General features: G+C 37.6%; 3 protein-coding genes across 9 annotated transcripts in view; 2 read left to right on the top strand and 1 right to left on the bottom strand.

The window, feature by feature from the left end:
* Positions 1–201: 201 nt before the first annotated feature.
* ABRAXAS1 (abraxas 1, BRCA1 A complex subunit) lies at positions 202–19572 on the top strand. The gene is made up of 9 exons (XM_032499053.1): positions 202–319; positions 2315–2405; positions 6015–6051; positions 8979–9045; positions 11103–11296; positions 12062–12181; positions 13160–13244; positions 15763–15877; positions 16226–19572. Exons 1-9 carry the CDS (start codon positions 233–235, stop codon positions 16657–16659), a joined length of 1230 nt encoding a protein of 409 aa, XP_032354944.1. The 5' UTR covers positions 202–232; the 3' UTR covers positions 16660–19572.
* On the bottom strand, positions 18538–23347 carry MRPS18C (mitochondrial ribosomal protein S18C). Of its 2 annotated transcripts, XM_006190460.3 has the most exons (6): positions 23191–23347; positions 22137–22189; positions 20436–20519; positions 19359–19416; positions 18828–18887; positions 18538–18655 (listed from the first exon to the last, which is right to left on the bottom strand). In XM_006190460.3, the coding sequence occupies exons 1-6, from the start codon at positions 23288–23290 to the stop codon at positions 18579–18581; spliced, it is 432 nt and encodes a 143-aa protein (XP_006190522.2). In that variant the 5' UTR covers positions 23291–23347; the 3' UTR covers positions 18538–18578. The 2 variants fall into 2 exon arrangements, with proteins under 2 accessions (XP_006190522.2, XP_014419601.2); XM_014564115.2 differs by lacking the exon at positions 19359–19416 and having other exon boundaries at positions 18538–18887.
* An 87-nt stretch (positions 23348–23434) lies between these two features.
* The window catches only part of HELQ (helicase, POLQ like), a 49746-nt gene continuing 47519 nt past the window's right edge, over positions 23435–25661 (top strand). For 3 of the 6 annotated variants that reach the window (XR_004326734.1, XM_032499014.1, XM_032499028.1), the window contains exons 1-2: positions 23435–23885; positions 24683–25400. Coding sequence is in view for 4 of the 6 variants with exons in the window: in XM_032499014.1 (XP_032354905.1) it covers positions 23697–23885; positions 24683–25400 (907 nt within the window). In the remaining 2 variants the exon portion in view is untranslated. The remainder of the gene's footprint in view (positions 23886–24682; positions 25401–25661) is intronic. The other 3 variants (XM_032499001.1, XM_014564116.2, XR_004326720.1) reach the window with 2 other exon arrangements.

A 25661-nucleotide genomic window follows, 5' to 3' on the forward strand; every position in this document is an offset into this window, starting at 1 on the left:
CTCGGCAGAAGTGCCCAGTACCCAGCATTTATGGCATTAAAGTCCTCAGAGGCAGCCTGCGCGCGACTTTGAGAGCCCCTCAGAGCCGCCTCGCCGAGCCCTCCCCACCAGAGGGCGCTCGCGCCCTCCTAGCCCGCCCGTGCCCGCCTCGCCTGCCTCTTCGGTGGCGCGCGCCGCGCCAGTGCGCCGGCGCAGGCCCCGCCTCCTCGAGCTGGGCTGTGGCGGCGGAAGCATGGAGGGCGAGAGCACGTCGGCGGTGCTGTCTGGCTTTGTGCTCGGCGCGCTTGCCTTTCAGCACCTCAACACCGACTCGGACACGGTGAGCCGAGGGGCGGGGCGGGGCGGGATCCGGCGACGCCTCGGAGGAGGCCGGCGTGCTGGCGCCCTCCCGGCCGCCGTGGCCCTGCTGCCGCTCGCGGGCCCCCCGACGCCGGCCCGCTGCCGTCGGGGCTGTGCCGAGGTGCCCCCCGGCCGCCGAGCCCTCCCCAGGGTTAGCCCTCCCTCTCGCGCCCGGTGTTTATTGCGGGGCCCGATCCGGGTGTCCCACACGCCATCTCCGTCAGCAGTGCCCCCTTTTCTGGTTAAACTTGCTTGTGAAAGGATAGGACGTTCACCCAGCAATTTCCCGCTACCGCGGGAAGGTGGCCGCTTAACTTTGTGCCGCCAGCCACCGGGGTTTTCACGGACAGCTGTTTTTTTCTGCAGAGCCGCTACGATGCACGCTTGTTGGCATGGTAGGCTTGTAAGGGAATGATAGATGATGCAACCAGTGGCTATAGGGGGGGGGGAATCTTAGTAGGTGAGAAGATTAATTTGGTGTATCGGATATCTAAGTTTTCTCTGCGTTGGTATCAGATTTATTAAATTGTAATCGCAGGCTCAGCTAGCTCCTTGTCGGATGCTTTCGGTTATAATTTAAACATCATAAATCCCCAAATATTAGATGTGCAAATGCTTATTTCATACTATGGGCTAGGTTCAAAACCTATGTATGAAGTTAAGTAGTGAAGTAGTTTTAAACTACAGTGCTTGTTTTTTTAAAACGTTCATTTTTATGAAATTAAAAAACACTAAAACCTTGAGCCTGAGAAGTAGTGTCTTAAGAGTAAGTGCTTAATAACTTGCTAATACTGTTTAGAGAATATCGTACTGAACAAAAGCTAGTGACTTCTGCAAAATTTTGTGCCCTTTATTTTATAGTAAAGATCTGTCTTCTCCAATATAGTTTTTTTGGCGCAGTCCTAGTAGATTGGAACGGATATCTTTCATGTATACACCTTTAAATAACTTTGTAGGTTAACAGCTAGCAAAGAGCAAGGAAATTATTTTGGAATGTCTTAGTGTAAATATAAGCAGAATGGGTCTGTAAGTCCTCTGTAGCTTAAAGGATTAGTGCTTGCAAAGTACCATAGTGTTAGAGGGGCCTTTGTTTCTTAGATCTTTTTCCTGAAGTCTTTAAAAGGTGGTTTTCTGGATAGTTGCACTTGCTTTGTCTCTTGTCCCAGTTTTTTCTAGAACACAAGAGTGTAGAGTTATGAATTTTTCCCTTTTGATTCCAGTCAAGACTCACCTTATGGAAACATTCCTTTTGTGCTCTTGTTTCACTGGAGTTTTTTTTTTTTAAAGCATTCTTAACTAATTATAAAGAAGATTAAAAAATTGTCAAGCACATTGGATCTTTAAATGTGCCAAGTAAAATAACTGAATTATCTGAAATTCGAGGAAATCACCACTGTTGTGGCAAGGTGCCAGCGTTTTAAAAAGAATCAGGGCTCACAGCTTTCCTTTTAGAGAGCAGGCTCTGATACTAAATTCCAGATCTTTAATATTTTGCACAATTTTTAATCTAAAAACCCACCCCTGTGTCATTTGGTAGCTCAGAAGCCTCCACTGGCTCCCAGAAGCATGTGCCTGTCATTAACCCAGAGTCTTGGCCAGTCATTCCAGATGGTCCATTATTGGCACTGTTCTTATTTACCTATGATTTCCTTACTCACAAATGGGAGGCTTATCTTCTGAGGAGAAGTGCTCTGCTCTTCGGTGCTCAAACTTTTGCTCATTTCTGGCTTTAAGCCTTTCGTGATAGTGCCAAAATTGCAGTGGTATTTACAGTTTCTTCAACTCATGTTAGTTTAACTGGTCAGGTTTGCCAGCTAAACTGGAGTGCACCTGGTCTTTCTTTTGTGTGCCCACCACCCGGTAGCACACACTTGTACACGTTGTAGAATATTTGGGGAATACTGGTTCTTTAAGTCACTGACTGGTAATTCCATCAGCCTATTCCACATACTGTTTCTTATTTTTATCCTCGTAGGAAGGTTTTCTCCTTGGGGAAGTGAAAGGTGAAGCTAAGAACAGTATAACTGATTCCCAGATGGATGATGTTGAAGTTATTTATACAATTGGTGAGTCACTTATTTCTTTGTCTCCTATTTTGATAAGTCTATGCTGAAAAGGATCAGCATAAATTACTTTTTAAGCCGTTAAGAAATAGAATTTCTAAAAGCAAGTTTTAGAAGAATATATTGCACTCATTTCTCAGTTAAAATTAAGGCTATGCCCTAGTCTAAAGGGAAGGAATAGTTTCGGCCATAGGAAGCAGATTAAGATTACTGTGGGGAAACAAGGATGTAACAGCTCGTGTGTACATTTAAGTGGCAGGAAGACAGTCCAACAGAAGAAGGAACCAATAAGCAAGACAAAAAAAAAAAAGATAAAACAGGTTGGACAGAAACGTAAAATGCTGCAGAAAAGTTGGAAGATGAGAACTGAAAAAACTCAGTGATTAAATAATTGAAAACCGTAGGTAATTTCTGGGGTATAAGGGGAAAAGGCCAGACTACAGAGGGTTTGAGGAGTAGACGGTGAAGCAGCTGCAGCTCCTGGCAGCTGTTTATTCAGAAAAAGATGAGAAAGGGAGCTTTAAAATACATAGGAACTTTTCTTATTATCTAATATATGCACTTTTTTCCTAAGCATATTTTTTTAAACAAAATTGGTGGTATACTTTATAAAAAATTTGCCAACATGACATCCTCATGTCATGACCATTTTCTCATGTTAAATAATCCTTTAAATATTATTTTTTATAACTACACTGTATTCTCTATGGCCTTCCTCTTCTGGCTCTATGTGATTTCTGCAGTCCTTTAAATAAATAAATTATAATAAAAATTATTTCCAAGTTTTCCTTATTGTAGATTATACTACAGGGAACATCCTCGTACACAGATACTTTTCTACATCTATTATAGGTAGATTCCTGGGAATGGTATTACAATGTCAGAGGCTATGAGCATTTTTAAAGTTCTTGATCTGTATTAGCAAATTAGCTTTCCAGAAAGATTCTGTCAGTTTATACTCATGCTATATGTCATCTTTTGTTTACCACTTTAAAAGGTTAAAAATGAAACTACATATGTAACATAAATGTATATACAAATTTGTATACTTGTGCGTATAAATGAATGTATGTATGAAGTAAATATGTAAAGTAAATTTAAGCTCGTTCTCATTACAGTCGCCTCTGTGGCAACGGCTGTTGGTTTTATAAGTTTTTTTTACTCATTAGCAATACATAACACACAAGTATAATTAATTGTATGTATATTTTTATTTTTACAAATGGGATCATACCATATACATGGGTAAATAACTCCAAGAAATCATTAGTGCAGAAATGTATGAATGCATATGGTTTGCAGTTCTTTCAGATGACTTCTTAGTCCTATTGTGTGGATGTACCATAACGAACTTAACCAGCTATGAGTGACTTCCTGTGTTTTTTTGGTTAATACAAAACGATGTAACAACAAACATTTTATAGTGTGTACATCTTTGTGCCTGTGAGTATATCTGAAAGTCAGATTTCTAGAGGTAGACTGTTGCCTTCTGGAAAAGTCATGCCGTCTTAGATTCCTCCACAAAACGTGAAAGTGCTTGGGTCGCCATACTCTTACCGCCACTAGGTATTATCAACTCGTAATCTTTGCTAATTTGGTAAATGAAAAACATTTTAATTTGCATTTCTTTTTTGAAGTATAATTGACTTACAGTGTTATGTTAGCTTCAAGTATACACCATAGTGATTCAGTACTTTTGTCAGTAATACTCAATTTCAAGTTATAAAATACTGGCTATGCTCCCTGTGCTGTATGACACATCTTTATAGTTTATCTTATGTATAGTAGTTTGTACCTTTTAATCCCTAATCCCCTGCTAATTTGCACTTCTTAATTGCAAATGAGCTTGTTAATGTGTTTGACTTCTGGGGAGTCCTTTTTATTTGAAAAGGACAGGCCTGTTCATGCTTTTATTATGTTTCTACTGGGCTATTTTGCTTTTTCTTGCTGATTTGTAATACCATATCATAACTTAAGGAGATGGCCTTTCGCCATGTGTTACACATGTTTATACTGTTTGTAATTTTATTTTGTTAGTGTTGTTTTTCTTTCTGCTCACACAGGAGCTTTAAAAGCAAGCCCTTCGGGAATTTTTTTCCCCTAATTGTAATTGGCATGCCGCCCAAAGTATCTAACGTATTTTAAGAGTTTAATTAAGTATCTACTTATTGAGCAACTCCACTGTGCTGGGACAGTGCTAAGCTTTAAGGTATTGGGCAAGTCCTGTAGGAACTTTATTTGCCTAAATTATTTTGAAAAGTTCAGTTACTTTAAAACATGACTAAAAGATAAAATTCAAGATCCACAAATTACTGCTTTGCTCTAGTTAATGAGATTTTCATCATTTTTATACTTTGTCTTATCTACACAGAATGCATTTGGCCAGTTATTAGTTAGACTTTCTGTTCAGTGTTTTTTCAGACAGGGATTTATCTCAGGGCAACATATATTTGCTGGAAGAAGAATGTCTAAAGAGGATGATCACTTTTCCTGTTTTTTTAATGGACTAAATTACTCTTAATAATTAATAACTTGATATACATATCAAGCTATTGAAACAGTGACTTCATATAGTTCTCTCCTTAAAGATGGACTTTGCAGGTACAGAGATGCAGAGATGTCTACAGCCTTCAGATGTTTACTTGAAGAGATCTTCAGCAGCAGTTTGACATTGGGTTTCCTCGTCTATACAGAGATTCACAAACTCTACATAATCAAACTGATGTCTTTGATTTATATGGCCAACAAGATTTTGAGTAGTCTGGCTTGGATCTCCCCAAGGAAGAGACCCACAATAGGACACGTCACAGGAACTGTTTGAAATAGGTGATTCCAGTTACAGTGATCCAGTAAATGCTGTCTGATAAAATTTGATTCCTGACACAAGGGACACGTGAAAGTGGGATGCCTAGAAGACCTTGTGTTGTCCTGATGAGTGTCTGTGTGATCAGGTGTGAGTGTCTCCTTTCACTGTTCCCTGTGGAATCTTGAGAGAGCTGAAATGGTAGAGGACACACTGTATTCCTCTTGATACTCCTTACATGATTTGTAATGATGTCTCATGTGATAGAGTTTAGTGTTTTCACAGCATCTGCAGCTACCTGAATTTACGTGTATTTAGATATATGTAGTATTTCTATTGACAGACTAAAACTCAGCTCTTAAAAGATGTTGAATTTTTTTTTCAGTCTGCAGTTAACATTGACAAATCCTTTATGAAACAACTACTTGGGATAACAAAAGGATAATCTCTTTAGCAGCTGTTTTTATCAGTTTGGTAAAATTAGCATAACCATTTCAGAACTCAATGAAAATACAGCAGCTGTGAATTTATCTTTTGTGTGGCTTTATTAAACCTGTTTAGAAGGAATATGGCATTTTAGGCACGGGTGAGGCTCTGGGTTTGGATTTTGGCTCCACCATTGGCTTGGGTGAGCCACTTAATCTCCCTGCCTGTTACCTCACCTTTAAAACGGAAGGAATAGTAACATCTGTCTCATAGGTTTGTTGTTAAATGAGATAATGGTAAAGTACTTTCTGGCATGAAGTGCTCAATATATGCTATTCAAATGATGATTAATGTAATCATAACTAAAAATTCTTTTTTTCTAGATATTCAGAAATACATTCCATGCTATCAGCTTTTTAGGTGAGTAGTAAGAGCAAATAAATGATCTTTTGTCAAAATTATTCTCTGCAAGTGAATTTTTAAAACTAACAGAGTATCTTAGCTACCAGTTATACATGGTGGTATGGATTAAAATTAAGACTTGTTAGAAATACCTGAAAATGCACTTGTTCGTTTCAACCCTGTCTAATAGTTCTTTCTCTGTATTTATATGCTTGCTTTAGCTGGTCTCCACTGCCTCTCCCAGGTACCAGTTTACCTTGAGGATTGCTTTTCCTTCACACACCCAGTCGCCTCATTGCATATTATAAACTCAGTGACGTGTTCTCATACATCAACAGCAGCCCTTTTTTCTACCCTTTTATTCCAGTTTATTTTATCATCTGTTTTCTCACTTATATTTTTTAATGTTATCTTTTGTTTATTACCTGGTTAGTTTCTTTATCTAACCTGCTTCCTATTGCTTTTCTAGGGTGAGAACTTGCACTCTTAGTCGTACAGATAGTAGTGGTAGTACTCTTAGCCCTGATAGGCTGTGATATTGTTAAAAACTTTTTATTGAGGAATATGCACAGAAAAGTGCACAAATAAATGAACTTTCATAAAGCAAACAAGTGTAACCATAAACAACACGGTGCAATAGCTTTATGTGGGATAGCTTTATGATGCATATAAATCGTACATGAAAAGTCAGCATCGCTGTCTCACAGTCACACCATATGTACTCGTCTCTGAGGCTGTGTCAGAGTTGCAGTGGAGCATGTGGTTAAGGTGAGAAGCATGAGTGGTAGGGAGGACAGAAATAAAGGCTTGGTGTGGCCTTAACCTGCTGTAGCAGAAGGGGGCACAGCTCCTGTGTCACCTAACATCAATGAGTATAAAAAAAATTTGTGTTTGTTGAATGAGGGATTCTTGGTGGAGACCCATAAAAAGGACTTCCTTAAGGGACTCTGGGCCTACAAAGATTAGGAGGGAGAGTGAAAAAAAGAGTGATTCAGTATCTTCTGGCAACTACTTTAAATAATAAGACCAGCTTAACAGAGTCTTAGAGCTGAGGAAGCCATCTGATCCAGTGATGAGACGCCCATGCCTCGACCTTTTAGTTTTACAAACCTGGGGTTTGGGGGAAGAACTGGAGAGCAGTAGGGCAGACCTGGAAGAATCGGGGTTCTTTGAGTTCTAATCCAGCAGCATACCAGGCTGTTTCTTCCTTGTTTTAAATCATACAAGTGACCATATTAAAAACAGTCTTCTGATACCATACTTGTTCGAGCCTGAGCTGGATAAGCTTTAATCCCAGTTTTATGTTCTAATACAGAGGGTGGCAGAGTCTAGCCCCATGGCCTGTTTTTATATGCCCTTTATTTATGAATAGTTAATATATTTTTAATATAATTTGAAAAAAGAACAATGGAGGAATATGTAACAGAGACTATGTTCAGCAAAGCCTAAAATATTTACTATCTGGCCCTTTACAGAAAAAGTTTGTCAACCCTGCTGTAATACATTGTTTCTCAAAGTTTTCCACTGAAATACACTGATTCCTTTACCTCAGAAATCTGGGGGAAGGACCTGGAAAACAGCCCACTGAAGTCACTTCAAAAAAAAAAGTATGCAGTTCAACATGAATTCTGCTGCACCACACAGTGTATCTATTTCTACATAAAAATGCCCCCCTTCCCAGAAACTTCACATAAAATCAGTGCTTGCACAGAAGATGTACACTGTTGTCCTATTGTTCCTTTGTTTATCATTGTATTATCTAATTATTTTATTTTGGTGGGAATGGGGGAAGTAATTAGGTTTATTTATTTTTAGAGGAGGTGCTAGGGATTGAACCCAGGACCTCTTGCATGCTAAGCATGCCCTCTCGCTTGAGCTATATCCTCCCCCTCTATTGTTTCTTATATACCCTGATGTATTTATTGCCTTATGCCCCAGTTTGAGAATCTCAGAAGTGGACCGTCCTAGAGAAATATAGGAATAACCTCTTTTTAGATTTTTCGTGTTGGAATAAATAGATAAAATGGAGGGATCTGTTCGATGAGCTGAGTTACCTCTCCCTATGGTAGGTGGAACATTTTATTTTGTCTGTTTTGTAAGTTAATATATTACCTGTTAGGATATATTTTTTCAGTTTTATGTAACTGAATTTTTTCAGTGTACAGATTAGAATTACCAGTAAAAGCCTATTACAGTGAATGTTATTTGTCATGGATTCTGCCTAACATATTTCATCATAGAAAAGAACAGTGTTGATCCTGATGAATGTTAAAAGGAGGAAAATACTATTTGCAATTCCTGGAGGGAAAAGAAAGCTGGAAGTAAATGCTTTAGAATCTTTTAAAACTATTTTCCCTTTCTCCCTACATCTTTCCCATCTCCCTACATCCAGCTACAGAACAAAGATCACTATAACTAAACCAATAACCTATCCCCCTCCTTACCCCCAAACAAAAACAACCAACTCCCAAATCACTTCTCTTAATTTAAGTATAGCTTTTGGAATTAGCAATGAATAAATTGTCTTTTTGTTACTGTCCTTCATTACTCATATTACCCATTCTTTTGTATGTATCATTATTGTAAAAAAAAAAAAGTTTTGTTAAGTAAATTGTTAACTAGCTATGTGAACTCACAAGTATCTGTATTTAATGGATAGTTTGTTTTGTTTTAGGTTTTAAAAAATGTGATGTCCAAACTTACCCCTTGAAGTTTCTCTACTCCTTTTCCTCTTTCATTGCTTGTGGACCTCATATTTCTACCACTTTAAGTCTGTTAATTTGAGAACTTTCTCTCCTGTTTATTTTAGAACTTCACCTCACAGGCAAGTAGGTATGTGGATTTTGGTTAGGTAGTTACTTTAGGAGTTACTAAACTTGAAAGTGCTAATAAAACCGTTCATATTTTTAGCTTATTTACAATGCCTTTAATTTTGGCTTTTACAGCTTTTACAATTCTTCTGGTGAAGTAAATGAGCAAGCACTGAAGAAAATATTATCAGGTGTCAAAAAGGTATTCCCTGATTTACCTTTTTTCTTTTTTAGTATTATATGTATTATTTTCAGCTTCTAAAAATGTGTAATACTTTGACAGAACTTGTAAGCAGCATTTATTTGCACAATGTCATATGTAAAGCAGGTGAGGAAAGGTTTGTTCTTTCTGGAATTTCAGAAGGGTTGCTCGGAAAGCAAAGCTAGTCATGAAAAGTCTTCCTCTTGTTCTCATCCTTCCCTTGACTGTTATGGTTACATCGATCTCCTCTTCTCCATTCCCACCCTACCCCTTCCCAGGACCACTTGCTGTAGGACTTCATCGACTGCTGGTATTTTGCATAGCTACAGTTACTATTTCTTACAGTGCAGGGATGACGTCCTATACAGCACCTAATTTGAATCCTCCACAGCATACTTAGTGTTCAGTTAAAACTTGTTGAATGATCATTTTCCAGATACAAAGTTTTCTCTGGGTCCTTTTGTCCTCGTAAAACTTTTTGATCTCCCAGTTGAGAATAAAATTAGATTCAGTAAAAGAAGTTTCTTTCAAAAAACATCCTTTGTTGAAATTGCTTGGGTTTTTCCCCCGATTATATTTGGGCATTTAAAAATGTACCTGTAATATACAATGGAATATTACTCAGCCTTAAAAAAGAATGAAATATTGCCATTTGCAGAAACAAGTTATGAACCTAGAGATTATCACACTAAGTGAAGTCACAGAAAGACAATGTCATATGATATCACTTACATGTAGAAACTAAAGAATGAGACAAATTAACTTATTTATAAAACAGAAGCAGACTCACAGACATAGAAAACAAATTTATGGTTACCAAAGGGGGAAGATAGGGGGAGGGATAAATTAGGATTTTGGGATTAACAGACACACTACTATATGTAAAATAGATAAATAACAAGGGCCTACTATAGAGCACAGGGAACTATATTCAGTATTTTATAATAACCTATAATGGAAAATAATCTGAAATGGAATATATTTGTATAACTGAATCACTTTGCTGTACACCTGAAATGAACACAACATTGTAAACCAGCTATTAAAAAATAAAAAACACATGCACACAAAATAAATGAAAATAAACATGTGCCTGTAAAACTGTTTTAGTTTTAGAAGAGAAGTACCTTTAATTTCCTCAGTTTAAATATGCAAATATGAAAAGTTGCTGAAACTGTCAGATATCTTTAAACAAAGTGGTGGTTTTTCTCTTTGTTACAATTACTACTGAGTTTTCAGGAAATGAGATTTATTTTTCCAGTTTAAAAAAAAAGGTTTAGTAATACTAACAGCACATTTGTTTGGCATGTTATAGTTTACAAAACCCCTTCATATGATCTTACTCAGCCTTGAAACCAGCTCTGTGGGGTAGGTGGTGACACTCCCATGTAAATTTCAGTTAAAAGATACTGGGTTCCGTTTACTTACGTAGCAGACCAGTATCCATAGAGGAAGTTAACTTGTTTCATTGACATTTTCTTCATTTAAATTTTGATTAAAGATTAAGATTTTTTGATGAGTTTATTTTATTTTATATATGTATTTATTTTATTGAACTATAATCAGTTTACAATGTTGTGCCAGTTTCTGGTGTACAGCACACTGCTTCAGTCATATAGGAACATACATATGTTCTTTTTCATATTCTTTTTCACCGTAAGTTACTACAAGATACTGAATGTTGTTCCCTGTGCTATACAGTATGAACTTGTTGTTTATCTTAGATTAAGATTTTAAGATAGCAAATGCCATGAAAGAAACTAGAGGAAGTTAAGAATTTTTTTCCCTCTAATCTATATTGAATAAAGTTGGAAAATATGTTTTATAAAAATAAAATGGAAAATAGTTTAACCACACATTAGTTTGTACACTTTTCAAGAGGTAAAATACATTCTTAAGTGTATGCTTTGTTTATATAGGCCCCAAATCTTGCTAAATATTAAGAAAGCCATTTTTAAGGTTGTCAGTTTTCTGATTGCTTAATCATGACAGTAAGACACGTAATAATTTGTAACCCTTAAGGCATACGCCTGATTTTTTTTTGTATTTTCTTTCAGGATGTAGTTGGTTGGTACAAATTCCGACGTCATTCAGACCAGATCATGACATTTAGAGAGAGACTGCTTCACAAAAACTTACAGCAGCATCTTTCAAGCCGGGAACTTGTTTTTCTGTTATTAACACCGAGTATAATAACAGAAAGCTGCTCTACTCATCGGCTGGAGCATGCCTTATATAAACCTCAGAAAGGGTAAATGGGGCCAGTCACTGGCTGTCTCCAGCTAACAGAAAAACACAGTCAATACTTTTATTGTACTTTTTGCAGCTTATCAACTATTTTCCTATATTATTACATTAGATCACAATAACCCCTTTCAGTCTGCCTTACCATCAATTCTTTATATATGGGAAAATGAAGGTCAGATAAGGAAGCTAGAAGCCCAATAGGGAGTGATGACTTGTGTTTCTGGCACTCGGGATTTGCTATTATTTACCATAAGATGGAAAAAATATGTATGTTTTAGATACTGGTTGCTAAGGAGTATAATGTAGGACTGGACCCTACGTACTTGAGCAGCTTTTCTGTTCCCTCTGCCAGGAAGCAGGGTCGTTCTTGATGGTCCATTAAGACGAGCTGCTAGGTTCTATAATGCACAGGTTATTTAGCAACATTTCATGAGGTATGAGAATGAAGTTAAAAGTAGCAGTGAAGAGTAATTTTACCATTCATGGAAGAAGGGATGAATCTCAACAATACTGCCTTATTTTTCCATGTGCTAATCAGTTAAAATAGCCATTAAAGTACGTCTTCACACAGCTATCTTACACTGTGCACATTTCACTACTTTTGAAAGCCATTTGCCTCAAGTCAGTCGATTATGTCTTGAATAAGTAGTAAGGAATGGGTTTTTTTGGTTTTTTTTAATCTTGTAGGGAAAAGGTAGTCTATAGTAATAAGTAGATGCTAATCTTTCACTTTATTTTAAATTTACTTCTTAACAGTTTATTTCTTCAGACTTTTTCATAGGATACCTTTAGTGGTGGCCAATCTGGGCATGTCTGAACAACTGGGTTATAAAACTGTGTCTGGTTCCTGTATGTCCACTGGTTTTAGTCGAGCAGTAAAAACACACAGGTGAGATTCCCCAACCAAACTTACCTCCTGTTCATTTTTTGAAGATACCTTTTTTATTACATAAGGGAATAAAAATGAAAGGAAAACGGACTCATGACCACATTCCTCAAGTAAAGCAGACTGTTTTTACTTTCTCTGCATTTCCTTCTAGCACCTGTCCATTGATGAGACACCAAAGAGACGGGTGTAGCTGTATGCCTGCATAGTCTAACGTGTTCATTCTAAGAATGAGGAGCTAGCCTCAGAATAACACTTTTCTAAGGCAGCAGTTCAGATTAAAGGCAAGAAATTAGACTGGATATTAAATAAAGACAAAAAATGAGGCTTTCACCCACACTCACTCACACTGTGGGCTGCTGAGCTATAGCTTTTCTGTGGGCAATAAGGGAATAATTAATGTCAGAAGTAACAACGCTGGTAATACAGGATACCTACTAGAGTGCAAACTTCGAGAATAATGAACTAGATTTTATTTATTTTTGTGTTCCCACAGGGCTTCATATGTCTTAACAGAAATTAACTACCACATTGCACTGATTCTAAGATGCAGTTTTACATTTATCTCAAACTGGGATTTTTACAAAACACACCTTAGCATTTTCTTTTTTCTTCATGGTCTATAAAATAATGTTGTCTCTTTCAATCAATGATGACTTAAATTCAGTAAAATAAATTGATGGGTCTCATTGCCAAGAAAGAACACTGCTCCCCTCCCTGCCCTTCGGTCTTTATCTGTTTTCACTTAACCTCTTTTTTGAGTCCTGGGAATAGTGCTTAGGAGGCTAAAAAGTTTGCTAAAGTTGAAGATAGATTACGTTTTCTGGTTGGTTTTGCTGTATACAAGTAGGTTGACAAAATTATTCCTACAAAGCCAGTGAAAAGAATCTTCTATTATTGCTCAACTACAAATAAATTTTTCGTTGTATCATTAAAATAAGTTCTGTATGTTTGCCTGAGAAAATGGTAATTTTTTTACAGCTCTGAATTTTTTAAAGAAGATGGATCTTTAAAAGAGGTACATAAGATAAATGAAATGTATGCTTCTTTACAAGAGGAATTAAAGGTAAGTTAACAAACATTTAAAGACCACTTACAGAGTTCATATTAAATTGATCATTAAAACTTTTTAGGGATAAACTGACAGTTGATTAGACATAGATTTTTGTATTAGTTTAGCTTCAGTAACAAAGACCTCCATCTCAGTGGCCTACAAAAGCAAAAGTTTAGTCTCATTCACATTATATCGTTGCTGCAGGTCTGCTCCTGTTCTAAATGTCATCTTCATTCTAGGATCCAGCCCTTATGTGGGACATGCTCTTCTTATGACAGAGGGAAAAGAGCAGGAAAGCTGGTGAAAATTCACAACAGCTCTTAGAACTTCTGCTCAGAGCTGGCATGTCACTTCGTCACATTTCGTTGGCCAGAAGATGTCATGGCAATAGGCAAGGATATGTAACCCTTTTACAGGACAAAAAGGGAAGCAAATATTTGGGAACATAACAGTATACCACCGTACTAAGTTCTGTCTCGTGTCTGTTGAGAAGGTCCTTTGAGAAGTAGACATCAAGATAGGATTAGACATGCAAGAAGTTTATTAAGTCTGCAGAGAATAAAGGGAAAGGATCAGGAGCAGCAGGGAGACTTGCAGTGCAAGTCTGACACCTGAGAAAGGAGACAGGGAAGGGAGGACGACTGGGTAGGAAGAGCTTTAGACCGCAAGGTCAGAAAAATTTCATCCAGGCTGATGGAGTCTTTGAGCAAAGGTGTCCTACAGGAATGGACTTGTACTAATACCCGCACTGTGCGCAGTCATGGGCTGAGAGCAGCCTAGGGGAAGCACGACCTAAGCACAGACACAGTAGTGGACCCAAAAGGATGGCAGCTGGAGCTGTCAGTCAACTCTGCCTCCTCCAAATGGAGGTCTGAGTAGTATGTTCCTTGGCCACTATACTCATCAATATAGCACACCAAGAGAAATGGGATTAATACATTCTACACATTGATAATGTTGTACAGTATTTTCTAATGAGAATGATAGTACAGGAGTTTTAGAAACTAGAGAAACATCCCAAATCCTACCATTGTAACTGAAGTGTTTTCACTTTGCCATATTTTCCAGTTTTCCCTGATGTGTATGTGCTTTTACACTGTTGGCAGTGATAAGGACATTGAAATTTGTGTCATGATTTTTATTTGATGTATCATAAAACAGTTTTTCATGTTGCTGTATTTTAGTTGTTTTAAATAGCAGTACATTTCTTAGAGCAGTGTATTAGAACTCTTAGGTTAAAGGTACCAGCTTGGGCTAAATTAGGGAATATAGAGGTATGTGAGAGGAACTGGAGGCAGAACGCCACCGAGCTCCACGAAGGAACTGGAACCTGGAGCTTGAATGCCGTCAGAACTTTCTCTCCCTTTGTATCTTCATGTTGGTTTCCTTACAGTATCTACACATCTTGCTGTTTGTTCATCCACTGGCTGACCAGGGAACAGCCACCCTGCAGCTCCTGCATTTAGATCTATTCAACAGATTAGGATTTGTCAGTCGGCTATGTGATATATCTGCTTGGGTCAGCTGGGGTGAAGGCTGGTGTAGGGGTTGCCGATGAACTCTTATGGCAGGTGAACAAGTCCGTGAGAAACAGGCTGAGCAGACATGCCAAAAAGTATTCACTAAAACTGGCTCTAACAACCTATCAACACTAATCAGAAATAGTCACTTTTGATTTGATACTATTCTAAGAAACATCATTTTATACAAATTTTTGTTACTTATTTAAGCTGTATTCCCAAGATGACATCACTGAGTCAGAGCTATTAGTACTTAAAAACTGATGACACTTAACGCCATTCTGCTTTTCAAAAGTAGTTTCTTTTAGAATCTTCAGTAGTTTCCTTTTGTAATAGTGAGTCACTTTTCTTTTTTATGTATTGTCAGTTTGTTAATGTTAAATGTTTGCAGTAACTATGCATCTCAAAATAGTACAGTATTTTTTGTTTCAAAGAAAGGTTAAGTATTTTTACTTTTCAGTAGTTTCCTTTTGTAATAGTGAAAGTCACTTTTCTTTTTTATGTATTGTCAGTTTGTTAATGTTAAATGTTTGCAGTAACTATGCATCTCAAAATAGTACAGTATTTTTTGTTTCAAAGAAAGGTTAAGTATTTTTACTTTTCAGTAGTTTCCTTTTGTAATAGTGAAAGTCACTTTTCTTTTTTATGTATTGTCAGTTTGTTAATGTTAAATGTTTGCAGTAACTATGCATCTCAAAATAGTACAGTATTTTTTGTTTCAAAGAAAGGTAAGTATTTTTATTTTTTAATTTCTGGGTATTATCTAGGAAATAACTTGAATGATAAATCTTTGTATAAATGAGAAGTTAATACATTTGGAAAGCATTTATAACCTATAAAGTACCATACAAATGCTTGTTGAGTTCCTCCAGAAAATAGCAAAATAAAATTTTTATAAAGCAAAATATTTGATATTTTATACCATAAGGGACTTTGTATTATTTGTGAACCTAGGCTGTAGTACACAACTTGGAACTTTATCTAAGTCCTTAAATTATTTTATTTTGCAGAGTATATGTGAAAAAGTAGAACACAGTGAGAGAGCAGTAGAGAAACTACTAAAGGATGTAAACAGATTAAAAGGAGAAATTAAAAAAAGAAAACAAGCACAGATTCAAGCAACACGTAAGTAAAACTTCACACATCACTACTCTGTGCTTTAAAGAAAAATTCTCTGATTGGAATTATGAATGAGCTGGCTGTACTGATGAATGTGTCTACTTTAGGGTTAAAAATAACTTTAATACTCTTAAATTGCACTGAACGAAGAACATGGTACTACTTTAGTTACACTATCTTGATATTAAACAATACAACTTTAATTTTTTCTTAGGATGTTGTGGCACATAAATTTGGGATTAAATATATCTTAATTTAGATAATTTGATATAATTCTTTAAGGTCTTTTTTACTTTACTAATAGATAACTATAAAAGCTTTGTAGTACAATACTGTTTTTGTTTGTTTGTTTAGGAGAGAATGTCCAGAAAGACCCTCAGGAGAACATTTTTCTTTGTCAAGCTTTACGGACCTTTTTTCCAGATTGTGACTTTCTTCATTCATGTGTTATCTCCTTGAAAGACAGGCATATTTCTAAAAGCAGTTGTAATACCACCCATCATCTCAGTGAGGTAGACAACCTGACCCTAATGGTGGAATACACTGACATTCCTGAAGCTAGTCCAGCTGGCAGCGCACTGCAAATGACTAAGCGTAAAGTTTTAGATACAGATGACAGATGGCAATTCAAGAAGTTACGGCTGTTAGAGATACAGAACAAACCATGGAAAGCAGACACTGACAGCAGTAACCAAGAAAAAGCATCCGCAGTGAGCAGCCCGGAAACAGATGAAGAGATTGAGAAAATGAAGGGTTCTGGTGAATACTCACAGTCTCCTACCTTTTGATTCTTTTAAACCAAGTTGGAGATTTTTGATCAGCTGAAGGGTAATGCCAGACATTTCTATTGTTTGCACTATGTTCAGCTCTTTGCAGTAACACATAGATAAGTTCTGGTGCATTTATTTTATAAAGTACTTTAAATTGAGTGAATCCAGAATTTGAATTCAGAATAAGCCTAGTAATGCAGTGTGTTTGGGATCTGCAGTTGGTCAATTAGGTGAAAAGGCCAGTTAAGTGGGACTCAAATGATATGTACACATACATATGGCATCTATCAGAGGTTTCATTTTAACATACAGCCAAAGTATACATTGATTTCTCAAACTTTTACTGTAGGGCCAGGGACTTTTCTAAGAATGCATTGGAGTTCCTATGAAAATCACACCCATTACTTAACCTTTACAATTCCCAGTTTTAGTTTCTTTAAAGAAAACTTGCAAAGCAACCTAAGGATAAAATGCTACTAGTTCTTTTTTCATTTCTCATTCCCAATCTTAATTGTCCTAACCATACCTAATTTGACAGCTTTTTTTTTAATCTAGTTATCTTTATCAAATCTTCTCACTTACTTAGTTTTCATTGCAACAGTAACTTTCTAATGCTCATGCTTATCGCTACAAAAATGCAGCTAACATAGGTCTGGGAACAAAATAGCTGACTCTTGGCAATGTAGAATTCAGTAGGTTAGGAAAGTCATGGGCTTGAGTGTAATTTTTAAGGAGGATGTAAGGCCCCAGTTTAATCCAGTGAGTTGGTTAAGTGGAGGTTGATAAAAAGAGCTTTGACTGTGTTTTTTGTCTTTGTCTTTTCCATAACAGAATTTCCCATGAAGCAGACACATCACATGCAGGCTTCATGTGGTACTCAGTGGGTGCAATGCTGAACCCACATGTTGACCACGGCTCTGCCATCAGTTACTGCCTAAGTAGTAAAGCATATTCATAGCTAGTATCAAAAACTCTTTTATCTATATGTCAACATGCATTGGTTACCATGGGGTGCTTCTGAAGCCCACATAATACCAGGGACAATTTGTGCAAATAATGAGTTTCTATTGAGATTGTTTCACTGGTTACGTAAGAAGCACACGGCAGGAGAGGAAATAGGGTTCAGTCTGAGCTCTAATTTAAAAATAATTGATATCCCAACTTTTAGGGTATTCAATGAAAAGGAGGAAAAGAATCCTTGTAGGACACTTTTTCTCCATTACTCTCCACCTTTTGGCAGTTAGTTTGCATCACTGGATAAGAAGATGATGTAGCAGATTGCCTATGGACTGGCTTATTTATAGGAAACTAGCAGCTTCAGGACACACTAGTCCAGGAATGAATGTTAGGTCCTGTGACAGCACCACTGTGCATCTCCATGTAACATCTCCAGAGGAAAGACAAGTCTTAGCCAGCGTACTTACTTGCTCGTTAGAAAATCTTCCTTAGCAATTTTAAGTTCACATCCTGTCATGTGGGATTTGTACATTATATAAACATTTCACTCTCCTACACTCCCATCCCCACAGTCCTATTTACAAGGCAGAATCTGAGCCCAAAGTAAAATTCCAGTACAAGTCATCCCTTTCATGTTTAACATCTCAGTATCAGTGGTAGTTGTATGAGCTATTTGAGGACTAGATATAAGTGAAAATCCCACGGTACCGATTTTTTTATTCATATGTATGCAAACTGTAATGAGTAGTAACATTTTAAATAATCTGATTCACTTAATGAACATTCTCATGGAGAGGAAGCTTCTCTCTTGAAACACTTTTTCCTCATAAAATTTCAAATTATTAAGAATTAAAAAGTTAATACTTAAGATTTAGCCTATTAGTTTTCTACTCAAAGGTTATTAAAACTTATAGTTTGAGTCAGTATTACTACCACACATTTATTGTAAAATAAGTTTATTGATGGTAACTTTATGTAATTTACTCCATGTATCTGATGTTACAAATTTTAGGGTCTTTGAGATATGCAGGATCCTTGTATGTAACTGGCATAAACCCTGTAAAGAGATAATGAAAGTTCTTTACTATGACAAAAATGAATCTGTTACTGAATATTTAGGTAAAACAATATGAAAATGCCGGGGGTGGGGGGAAGATAATGAAAGTTCTTCACAAAAGATAATGAGCAAAATTCTGGTTGGCATAATTCATGTTTTCAGATGCTCTTACCCATTATTTGAGCTCTTTTAATTGCTTTTGTGATTTCTTTTTGTTTCTTCCCACAAAGACCTATAAAAGAATATGATTTCTTATTCATAAAAAATGCCAGTATTCAAAATGCATAACAACTAAGTCAAGGAAGAACTGGAAAGCCAGGTTTGTGGGCCATACGGTCTCTGTCACTGTCACTCAGTTCTGCAGTTGTAGCTTAGACACTATGGAAGGTAAGCTATTTACAGAAACAAGTGGCAGATCTGATTTGGCCTCTATGCAGTAGACTCCTGGCTTAAGTAATAGTCTAGAGATGATTATAGGGTACTCTGAAACAGCAAGCAGTTTTTTTAAGCCCAAGTTTTCTACATGTTGTCAGCCTATAGTTAACTGAGTATAAGAGGACACGCAAAATAATAACCCTTTTGGCCTTAGAGGCTTTTTCAAAGTACTCATAGTATGTGGCCTAATAGTAATTTACAGCACTACAGAAGCAGATTTATATAATTCTTATCTACTTTTAAGTTGCTATAATAGAAAACAAAATACCTGTTATGTGCCTTCCATAAATGCATCCAGTAAATGGAGAAATAAACTGGGATAAAAGCTGTTTTCAGTTTTATTTGGAAAGGAAAAAAAATTATATTAATATACTTGTTATTCAATCTTGATTGTGTAAGTTTCAAAATACCTTATGCCACCTTCAAGTTATGTAAAGGTTTATTAATAAATTTCAGACAAACTTCAAAAATATGAATAGAAACAATGAATTGTGTTCATTCTATTAGTAGGTCATTTTTAAAATAATTACTAAAGTTAACACTTCTTATCCAGTGTGTCAAAAAAGTCTATCCAGCAGGTTAATGCGCATATTCTTTCAGTGCTAACACTGTTTTCTTGACTTTCCCACAGGCAGCTTTTCTAGAACACTGCTGCTTATAACAAGGTACAACACATTTCCTGTCATGACAGGCTGTCACATAATATCAGACTGCAGTGAGGTCTTCAAGAGGTACAGGTACATCAGGCCATTTGCTGTTATTTGTGTTTTATTAATTTAAATTCTTAAGCACTTTCTAGGTACCAGGCACTGTTCTGGGCACTATGCATAATCCTAGTATGTTGCATTTTTAAATTTCTTGGGTTTTCTCCCACTAAGGCAGCTATCACTTTATACCACTGTCAGTATACGTAACTGGCACCATTCTCTCCCCTAAATTTGCCACTTTTAATTTGCTGAATACTGGACAACACATAAAATTATATTCGAAACAGTGATATTGGTGGTGAGATACACAGATCAACTTCACCAGAGGAGCTTTTTCCAAACTTCTCAGTTCCATCTGAGGATCACTGCCATAGTGAGCTATTGTTAAGACATTTGGGGCAGAGAGAAGAGAGAGATGCTGAACTGCACTAACAGGAAATGAGGGAGAGCCAAGGAGCTCTTATTTGAATAAAACAGATACCTTTTTACGTAGAAGTATAACCCGATCTGAAATTACAAAGTTGCTAAAAGTCACTACTACACAAAGCCTGTTATAAAACCTGACTTCCTTTTCTATTTTTAATAAAGAAGCAAAATCCCAAAATCAAGTATCATAGTGAAGTAAAACCAGATCTCACCTGTACATTCTTATAATCTACACGTTTTCCACACAAGATACATTTTTTCAGAGGCTCCTTGTAAGGATTTTCCATTGGAACAGGCTAGAATAAAGGGAAAAAAAATCTGATAATATAGTTTGTGGTAATTTTGAATCAAAGACACTTAAATCTTAGGTTACTACATTTGAATCTCTCCAAGGGATGAGCTGTACCTCTCCTACTGTGAAAAAGGGTAACAACAGCTTGGCTTGTAAAACAAAAATTGAGTATTCCTGAAAAAGATTCACCATTTTAAAGGGTTCACTGTACTCATACATATTTTGTACACGTATTTTGTTTTAGTTTGGCTAAGGAGGGATTAAGTCATGGAGAAGAATTCTGAGATAAAAGACAATCTCTGGGAAAAAATAGGTTTATGGGAGGAAAAAACATTAAAATCTTTGATAAGTGATTCTTTCCTCGAATGCTTTGCCCAGATTGTAGGTGACTAAAAATCCTTACCTTAGATTTAAACTAAGAAAAACTTACAGCACAGCAGATATATACAATTCTTAAAATAGTACAATCCCTAAATCCATCCCCATATTTCTCTAGATGTTTTATTACTATTTTTATATTATAAAAAGACAACACCCCCATGGCTTACTGTAATACTGTCAGGTTCTTTGACTACAATTTTATGGCTCCAGACCATTTTATAAGTTTGTGTCAGCCTTTTTGGTTTTTCTGTGTTTGCTACTGCCTCTCAGGCTTCTGTCACAGGCCTCCCTCCTATAATCAGTATAGGTGTCTCCAGTCTAGAGATTCTTAATCTAGAAATGGCTTTGAAGTCCTTGAACCCCCTTGAAGTCCAGCCCCCTTGAATTGCCTTTGAAATCCTCAAACCCCTTGACTTTTGTAGTATGGAAAATTTCAAATAAATGGAACAGTGTGCCTTTTTCTGAGAGAACCTGTAGCTTTCATTAGAGTCTCAGTGGGACTCTAGTAATTTCCTTTTCTCTCTTGGCTATGATGTGAATTAGATAATCAAGATGGATGCTCAGAGTGCTAGAGGAGTTTTTTTCCTCCAACTTCTCAAATTTTCTTAATCCAGTTTACATTCAGCTCACATGTAATGTGTGACTGTTCCTTCTCTACACTGTGCTAAGTGCTTTGTATGGTCTGATTAGTGACAAGTTATCTTTGCATGTAGCAAGAAAACCTGTACTGCCCAAGTACTAATACTTGAAATCCATAAAAATACATCTATGGTTTAGAAGAAACTGCATTTAATGTCCTGGTATAAAATTTTAATTTTGATCCCTCACTTACTAAGGCTACCCCGCCCTCTGCCCAAAGTGATGAATAGGACAAAGATAGAATTAAATTTGAAATGGGAAAAGTGCCAAGGTACAGGTATACTGTACAATTCCTTTGTTGGATTTTCTTCAAATAATGCTTCCACCAAAACTACCTTTTTTAATTCCCAAAGCACATATCCAGAAAGAAAAATGTGGTGTTACAGAAGCCACGCTCTGGCTAGGAATCTAGGAGTTCTCTTATTTCAAAGCTCTCTTAAGTGACTACTCATCAACAAATTACAATTTTCAAACTCAGACTAATGATTATCATCTTAATTGGTTTCGTCCCTCAGCTGAACTCTATTCAGATAGCTAAGACATAAGAATTTGGTCATATTTCCAAATGCCTTATTAAAAGGAAGAAAAAAAAAGTTCTTACCAGGTCCTCATTGCTGGTTACCTGTTTATACTGTGAACAACTTCTCCAGAGAACTGCAATTAAACAGAAGCAGCAACAAACCAATTTTTTGTTAGCTGAGCAGCTAAAGAAAGATTTTGTTTCTATGGAGGCAAGATGAATTAAGGGACACGATATAGTGGGGGGCTTGGGATAAATTAGGAGTTTGGGATTAACATATACACACTCCTATATATAAAATAAACAATATGGTCCTACTGTATAGCATAGGGAACTATATTTGATATCTTATAATAACCTATAATGAAAAAGAATCTAAAAAAAAAGGTATATATATACCTGAATCACTCTGCTGTACACCTGAAACTAAACCAACATTGTAAATCAACTATACTTCAATTAAAAAAGGACACTATAAAAGAAAGTTTTTATACTTATTGTACTAAGAAGGTTAAATAAAGGTTAAAAACCTTTAGATTTGAGGCAGAGTAACAGGATAAATGTACTTTCTGTAGCTTTGGGGAAAGGCCATATATATCCCCACCCATACAACTTTTCACCTGCTCTTCCTGAAATTTATTTTACCTTCTCTCCATGGATAGAGACAGACTTTAACGCAAACTGAAAGGCATTGTCAAACCAAAAGAAAAATGAAAAAAGACTCCCTACAGAGAGTAGGTATTGACAGAGAGGCACAAAGTAGATTAAAGTGCAGAAATGATATTCCAGGGTCCATGTCACAATTTCGCCCTGATCTGGGACGACTGGATGACTGAAGAACGCTCCTTCCTTACCAAGTATATCCGAAGATCTTAGGCAAGTCCTTGCCTCTTTTTGAGAATCACTCCATCAGTCTCTTCATACTTTTTTTTTTAAGTGTACCGGACGACATCTCATGCCCCCGTCATTTTTAAAATACTAGTCACAGGCCATTACAGATTCCCACTTACCCTAAAGAAATGTAATTGCCTAGACCCTGGCGTCCTTTAGCTAACAGTGACGACTCCATCGACCTAATTAGGGTTAAGCCAACGGCTGCAACGCTACAAAGGCGCCTAGGATACGGAGACTTTACCTGCTTGGATCCTGGAATCTCTAATGCAGACAGCAGCCGTTACGAAGTGCGTCAACCTTTTCCTCCCTAGCCCACTACAAAGAGCTACCAAAGAGGCCATGGTTCCTTGCTCCTCCTCTTCCTTTCCTTTTTCCAAATCGTCCTGATAAGTCCCTTCCGGTGTTCTTCCCCTGCTGGCCCGAGTACTCGGTTCAAAGGTTCCGCAGGCGAACGCGGCGAACGTCAGAAAAGAGCACGTGGGGTTTTCAATGCGCCTGCGCGGCACCTTCCCGCAAGCCGGGCCCAGGAGATTGGACGAGGAGAGAGCGGGTTCCCACGCTTGTGCTTGCGTTTCCGGCCCCAGAGCCCTGACAATTGGTTTGTAGTCTTTCCCAAAGGTGGATGGAGGGGCGAGCGGGGTTTCCACCTGTGGCTACCCGCTCCCTGTTGCTGCACTAACTCCTCCATTGGGCTCTGGCGGCTGGGTCACGGGGGACGAGGTTCGGGCAGGGCCCTCGGCCCCAGCCATGGATGAAGGTGGCTCCCGCATTCGCCGGCGGGTGTTCTTTCACAAAAGGAACCGTCCTAGCCTAGAGAGCGTTTTTGCCGCGCCCACCGCGGCGGAGCTCAAGTCTGGCGATGAGGAGGAGGAGGAAGAGGACGAGATAGGGGCTGGGAACCGGCGGCGGAAAACTGTGGACGTGCAGCCTGTCGAGGTACAGCCCCACCACCTCTCAGATTCCCCAGAGTTCCACGTTCCATTTCCCACCTTAGGGGTGATGATCCAAACCTAGATCTCCTACTGCGCATGCTCACTGAAAGAGCTATGGGAGACCAGCTACAGAAGGCGTGGATCTTGAAACGCAAAAAAAATAAAAATAAAAAAATTAAAAATTGGCAGTTCCCTTCCAATTGGCCAACTGTCCTTCATGTGCTTACCTCGCCTTTGTTATCGCTGTTAATCCTCACTTGGAGGTAATCCTGTGTTCTTAACCACTATATTGCTACCTCCAAATTTGTGTCTATTCTGTTTAGCAGACCATCCCAAGTCACTTGCCCTTTCAATTCCAAATTTCTGCCAACAGAATCTCCTTGGAGTGTCCAGTGATACAAGCATGATTTTGTTACAGGCCAGTCTCTGCAGATTGGAGTTTGAGAAGGGGAAAGGGTAATGCAGTTATCAGAAACTTCTAGTGAGATGACATCCTTCTCAGTAGATGGCTACTGGTCTTGCTGCCATTTTCAGAATTTATCACTAGCTTGACGGTTAGGATCCCAGCATCACCATACACTAGGAGTACAGTTTATGCCAGTCACTTAACCCCTCTAGGCCTCCATTTTCTCATCTGTAAAATGGGGGTGATGGTGTTTATTTCACAGGGTGATTTACGTTTAGATGCCTGATTCATATGTGACCATATAGTTATATACCTGGTAGAGCCGTAGGCCACAACTTTTAATGAAGCTAGAATTGGGCATAAGTTTTTGTTTGTTTGTTTTGTTTTCTTTCCAGAACATTGACAGCGAAGAGGACATGTTTGGTGACAATGATAGCTTTGCTGAAAACTCTCTTTTAGCTCAAATTGATGACCTGGAACAAAAATATATGCAACTTCCTGAACATAGGAAGCATGCTACAGACCATGCCACTGAAGATCCTTGTGCAGAAAGCATTAACCACAAAACGCTCAGCATAACTACTGTAGGCAACTTTACTGAATTAAAACTGGATGAGCACACAAAGAACCAAAGTGGTCGTGAAGATGTCTCTCTTGAACCTGAAGCTGATCTTCTGTATGATGTACCTTCTTCACAAGTTTTATTCTTTGAAAATTTGCACAAGTCTTCAAATGACTTTAGAGATCCATCTGCTAAAGAGAGGGATTGGAGCTCATCCTCTCACAAGACTGCAAATGAGGAATTGCCCACTAATAGCATAGATCAGGCCCAGCAAATTGATGAATCCTCTTCTAAAGTCAGAGCTAGTTCAGATGTGAATAGAAGAAAAAGTCTTAAAGATCATCTAAAAAGTACCATGACTGGAAATGCCAAGGCCCAAACACCAATATTTTCTAGGACTAAACAGCTCAAAGAGGCTCTCCTATCTGAAGAAATTAATGTTGCTAAGAAAACAATTGAGTCATCATCAGATGACCGTGGTCCTTTTTATTCCTTACCCAGCAAAGTGAGAGACCTTTATGTTCAGTTCAAGAGAATTGAAAAATTATATGGTAATGTTTTTTGCTGGGATGAAAAAAAATTACCATCATTACCATAATATTGGTGTAAATCAATAGAAAACAGATGCTTTTGTGGTCATGTTTCTCATCTTAAAACGAAACATCTGTCCTCTCTCAGCCTTCCATCCCTATCCTGCTACTGTTGAGCCTCTTTCCATCCCTCCATGGTCACACTCCTCCAACCTGTTATCCTTGCTGCCTCCTTTTCCTCACCTCGGTTTCCCAGCCCACTCCGACTCTGTGTTCTGTACT

This window comes from Camelus ferus, chromosome 2 (genome assembly GCF_009834535.1).
Source record: "Camelus ferus isolate YT-003-E chromosome 2, BCGSAC_Cfer_1.0, whole genome shotgun sequence".
NCBI classification, from domain to species: Eukaryota; Metazoa; Chordata; class Mammalia; order Artiodactyla; family Camelidae; genus Camelus; species Camelus ferus.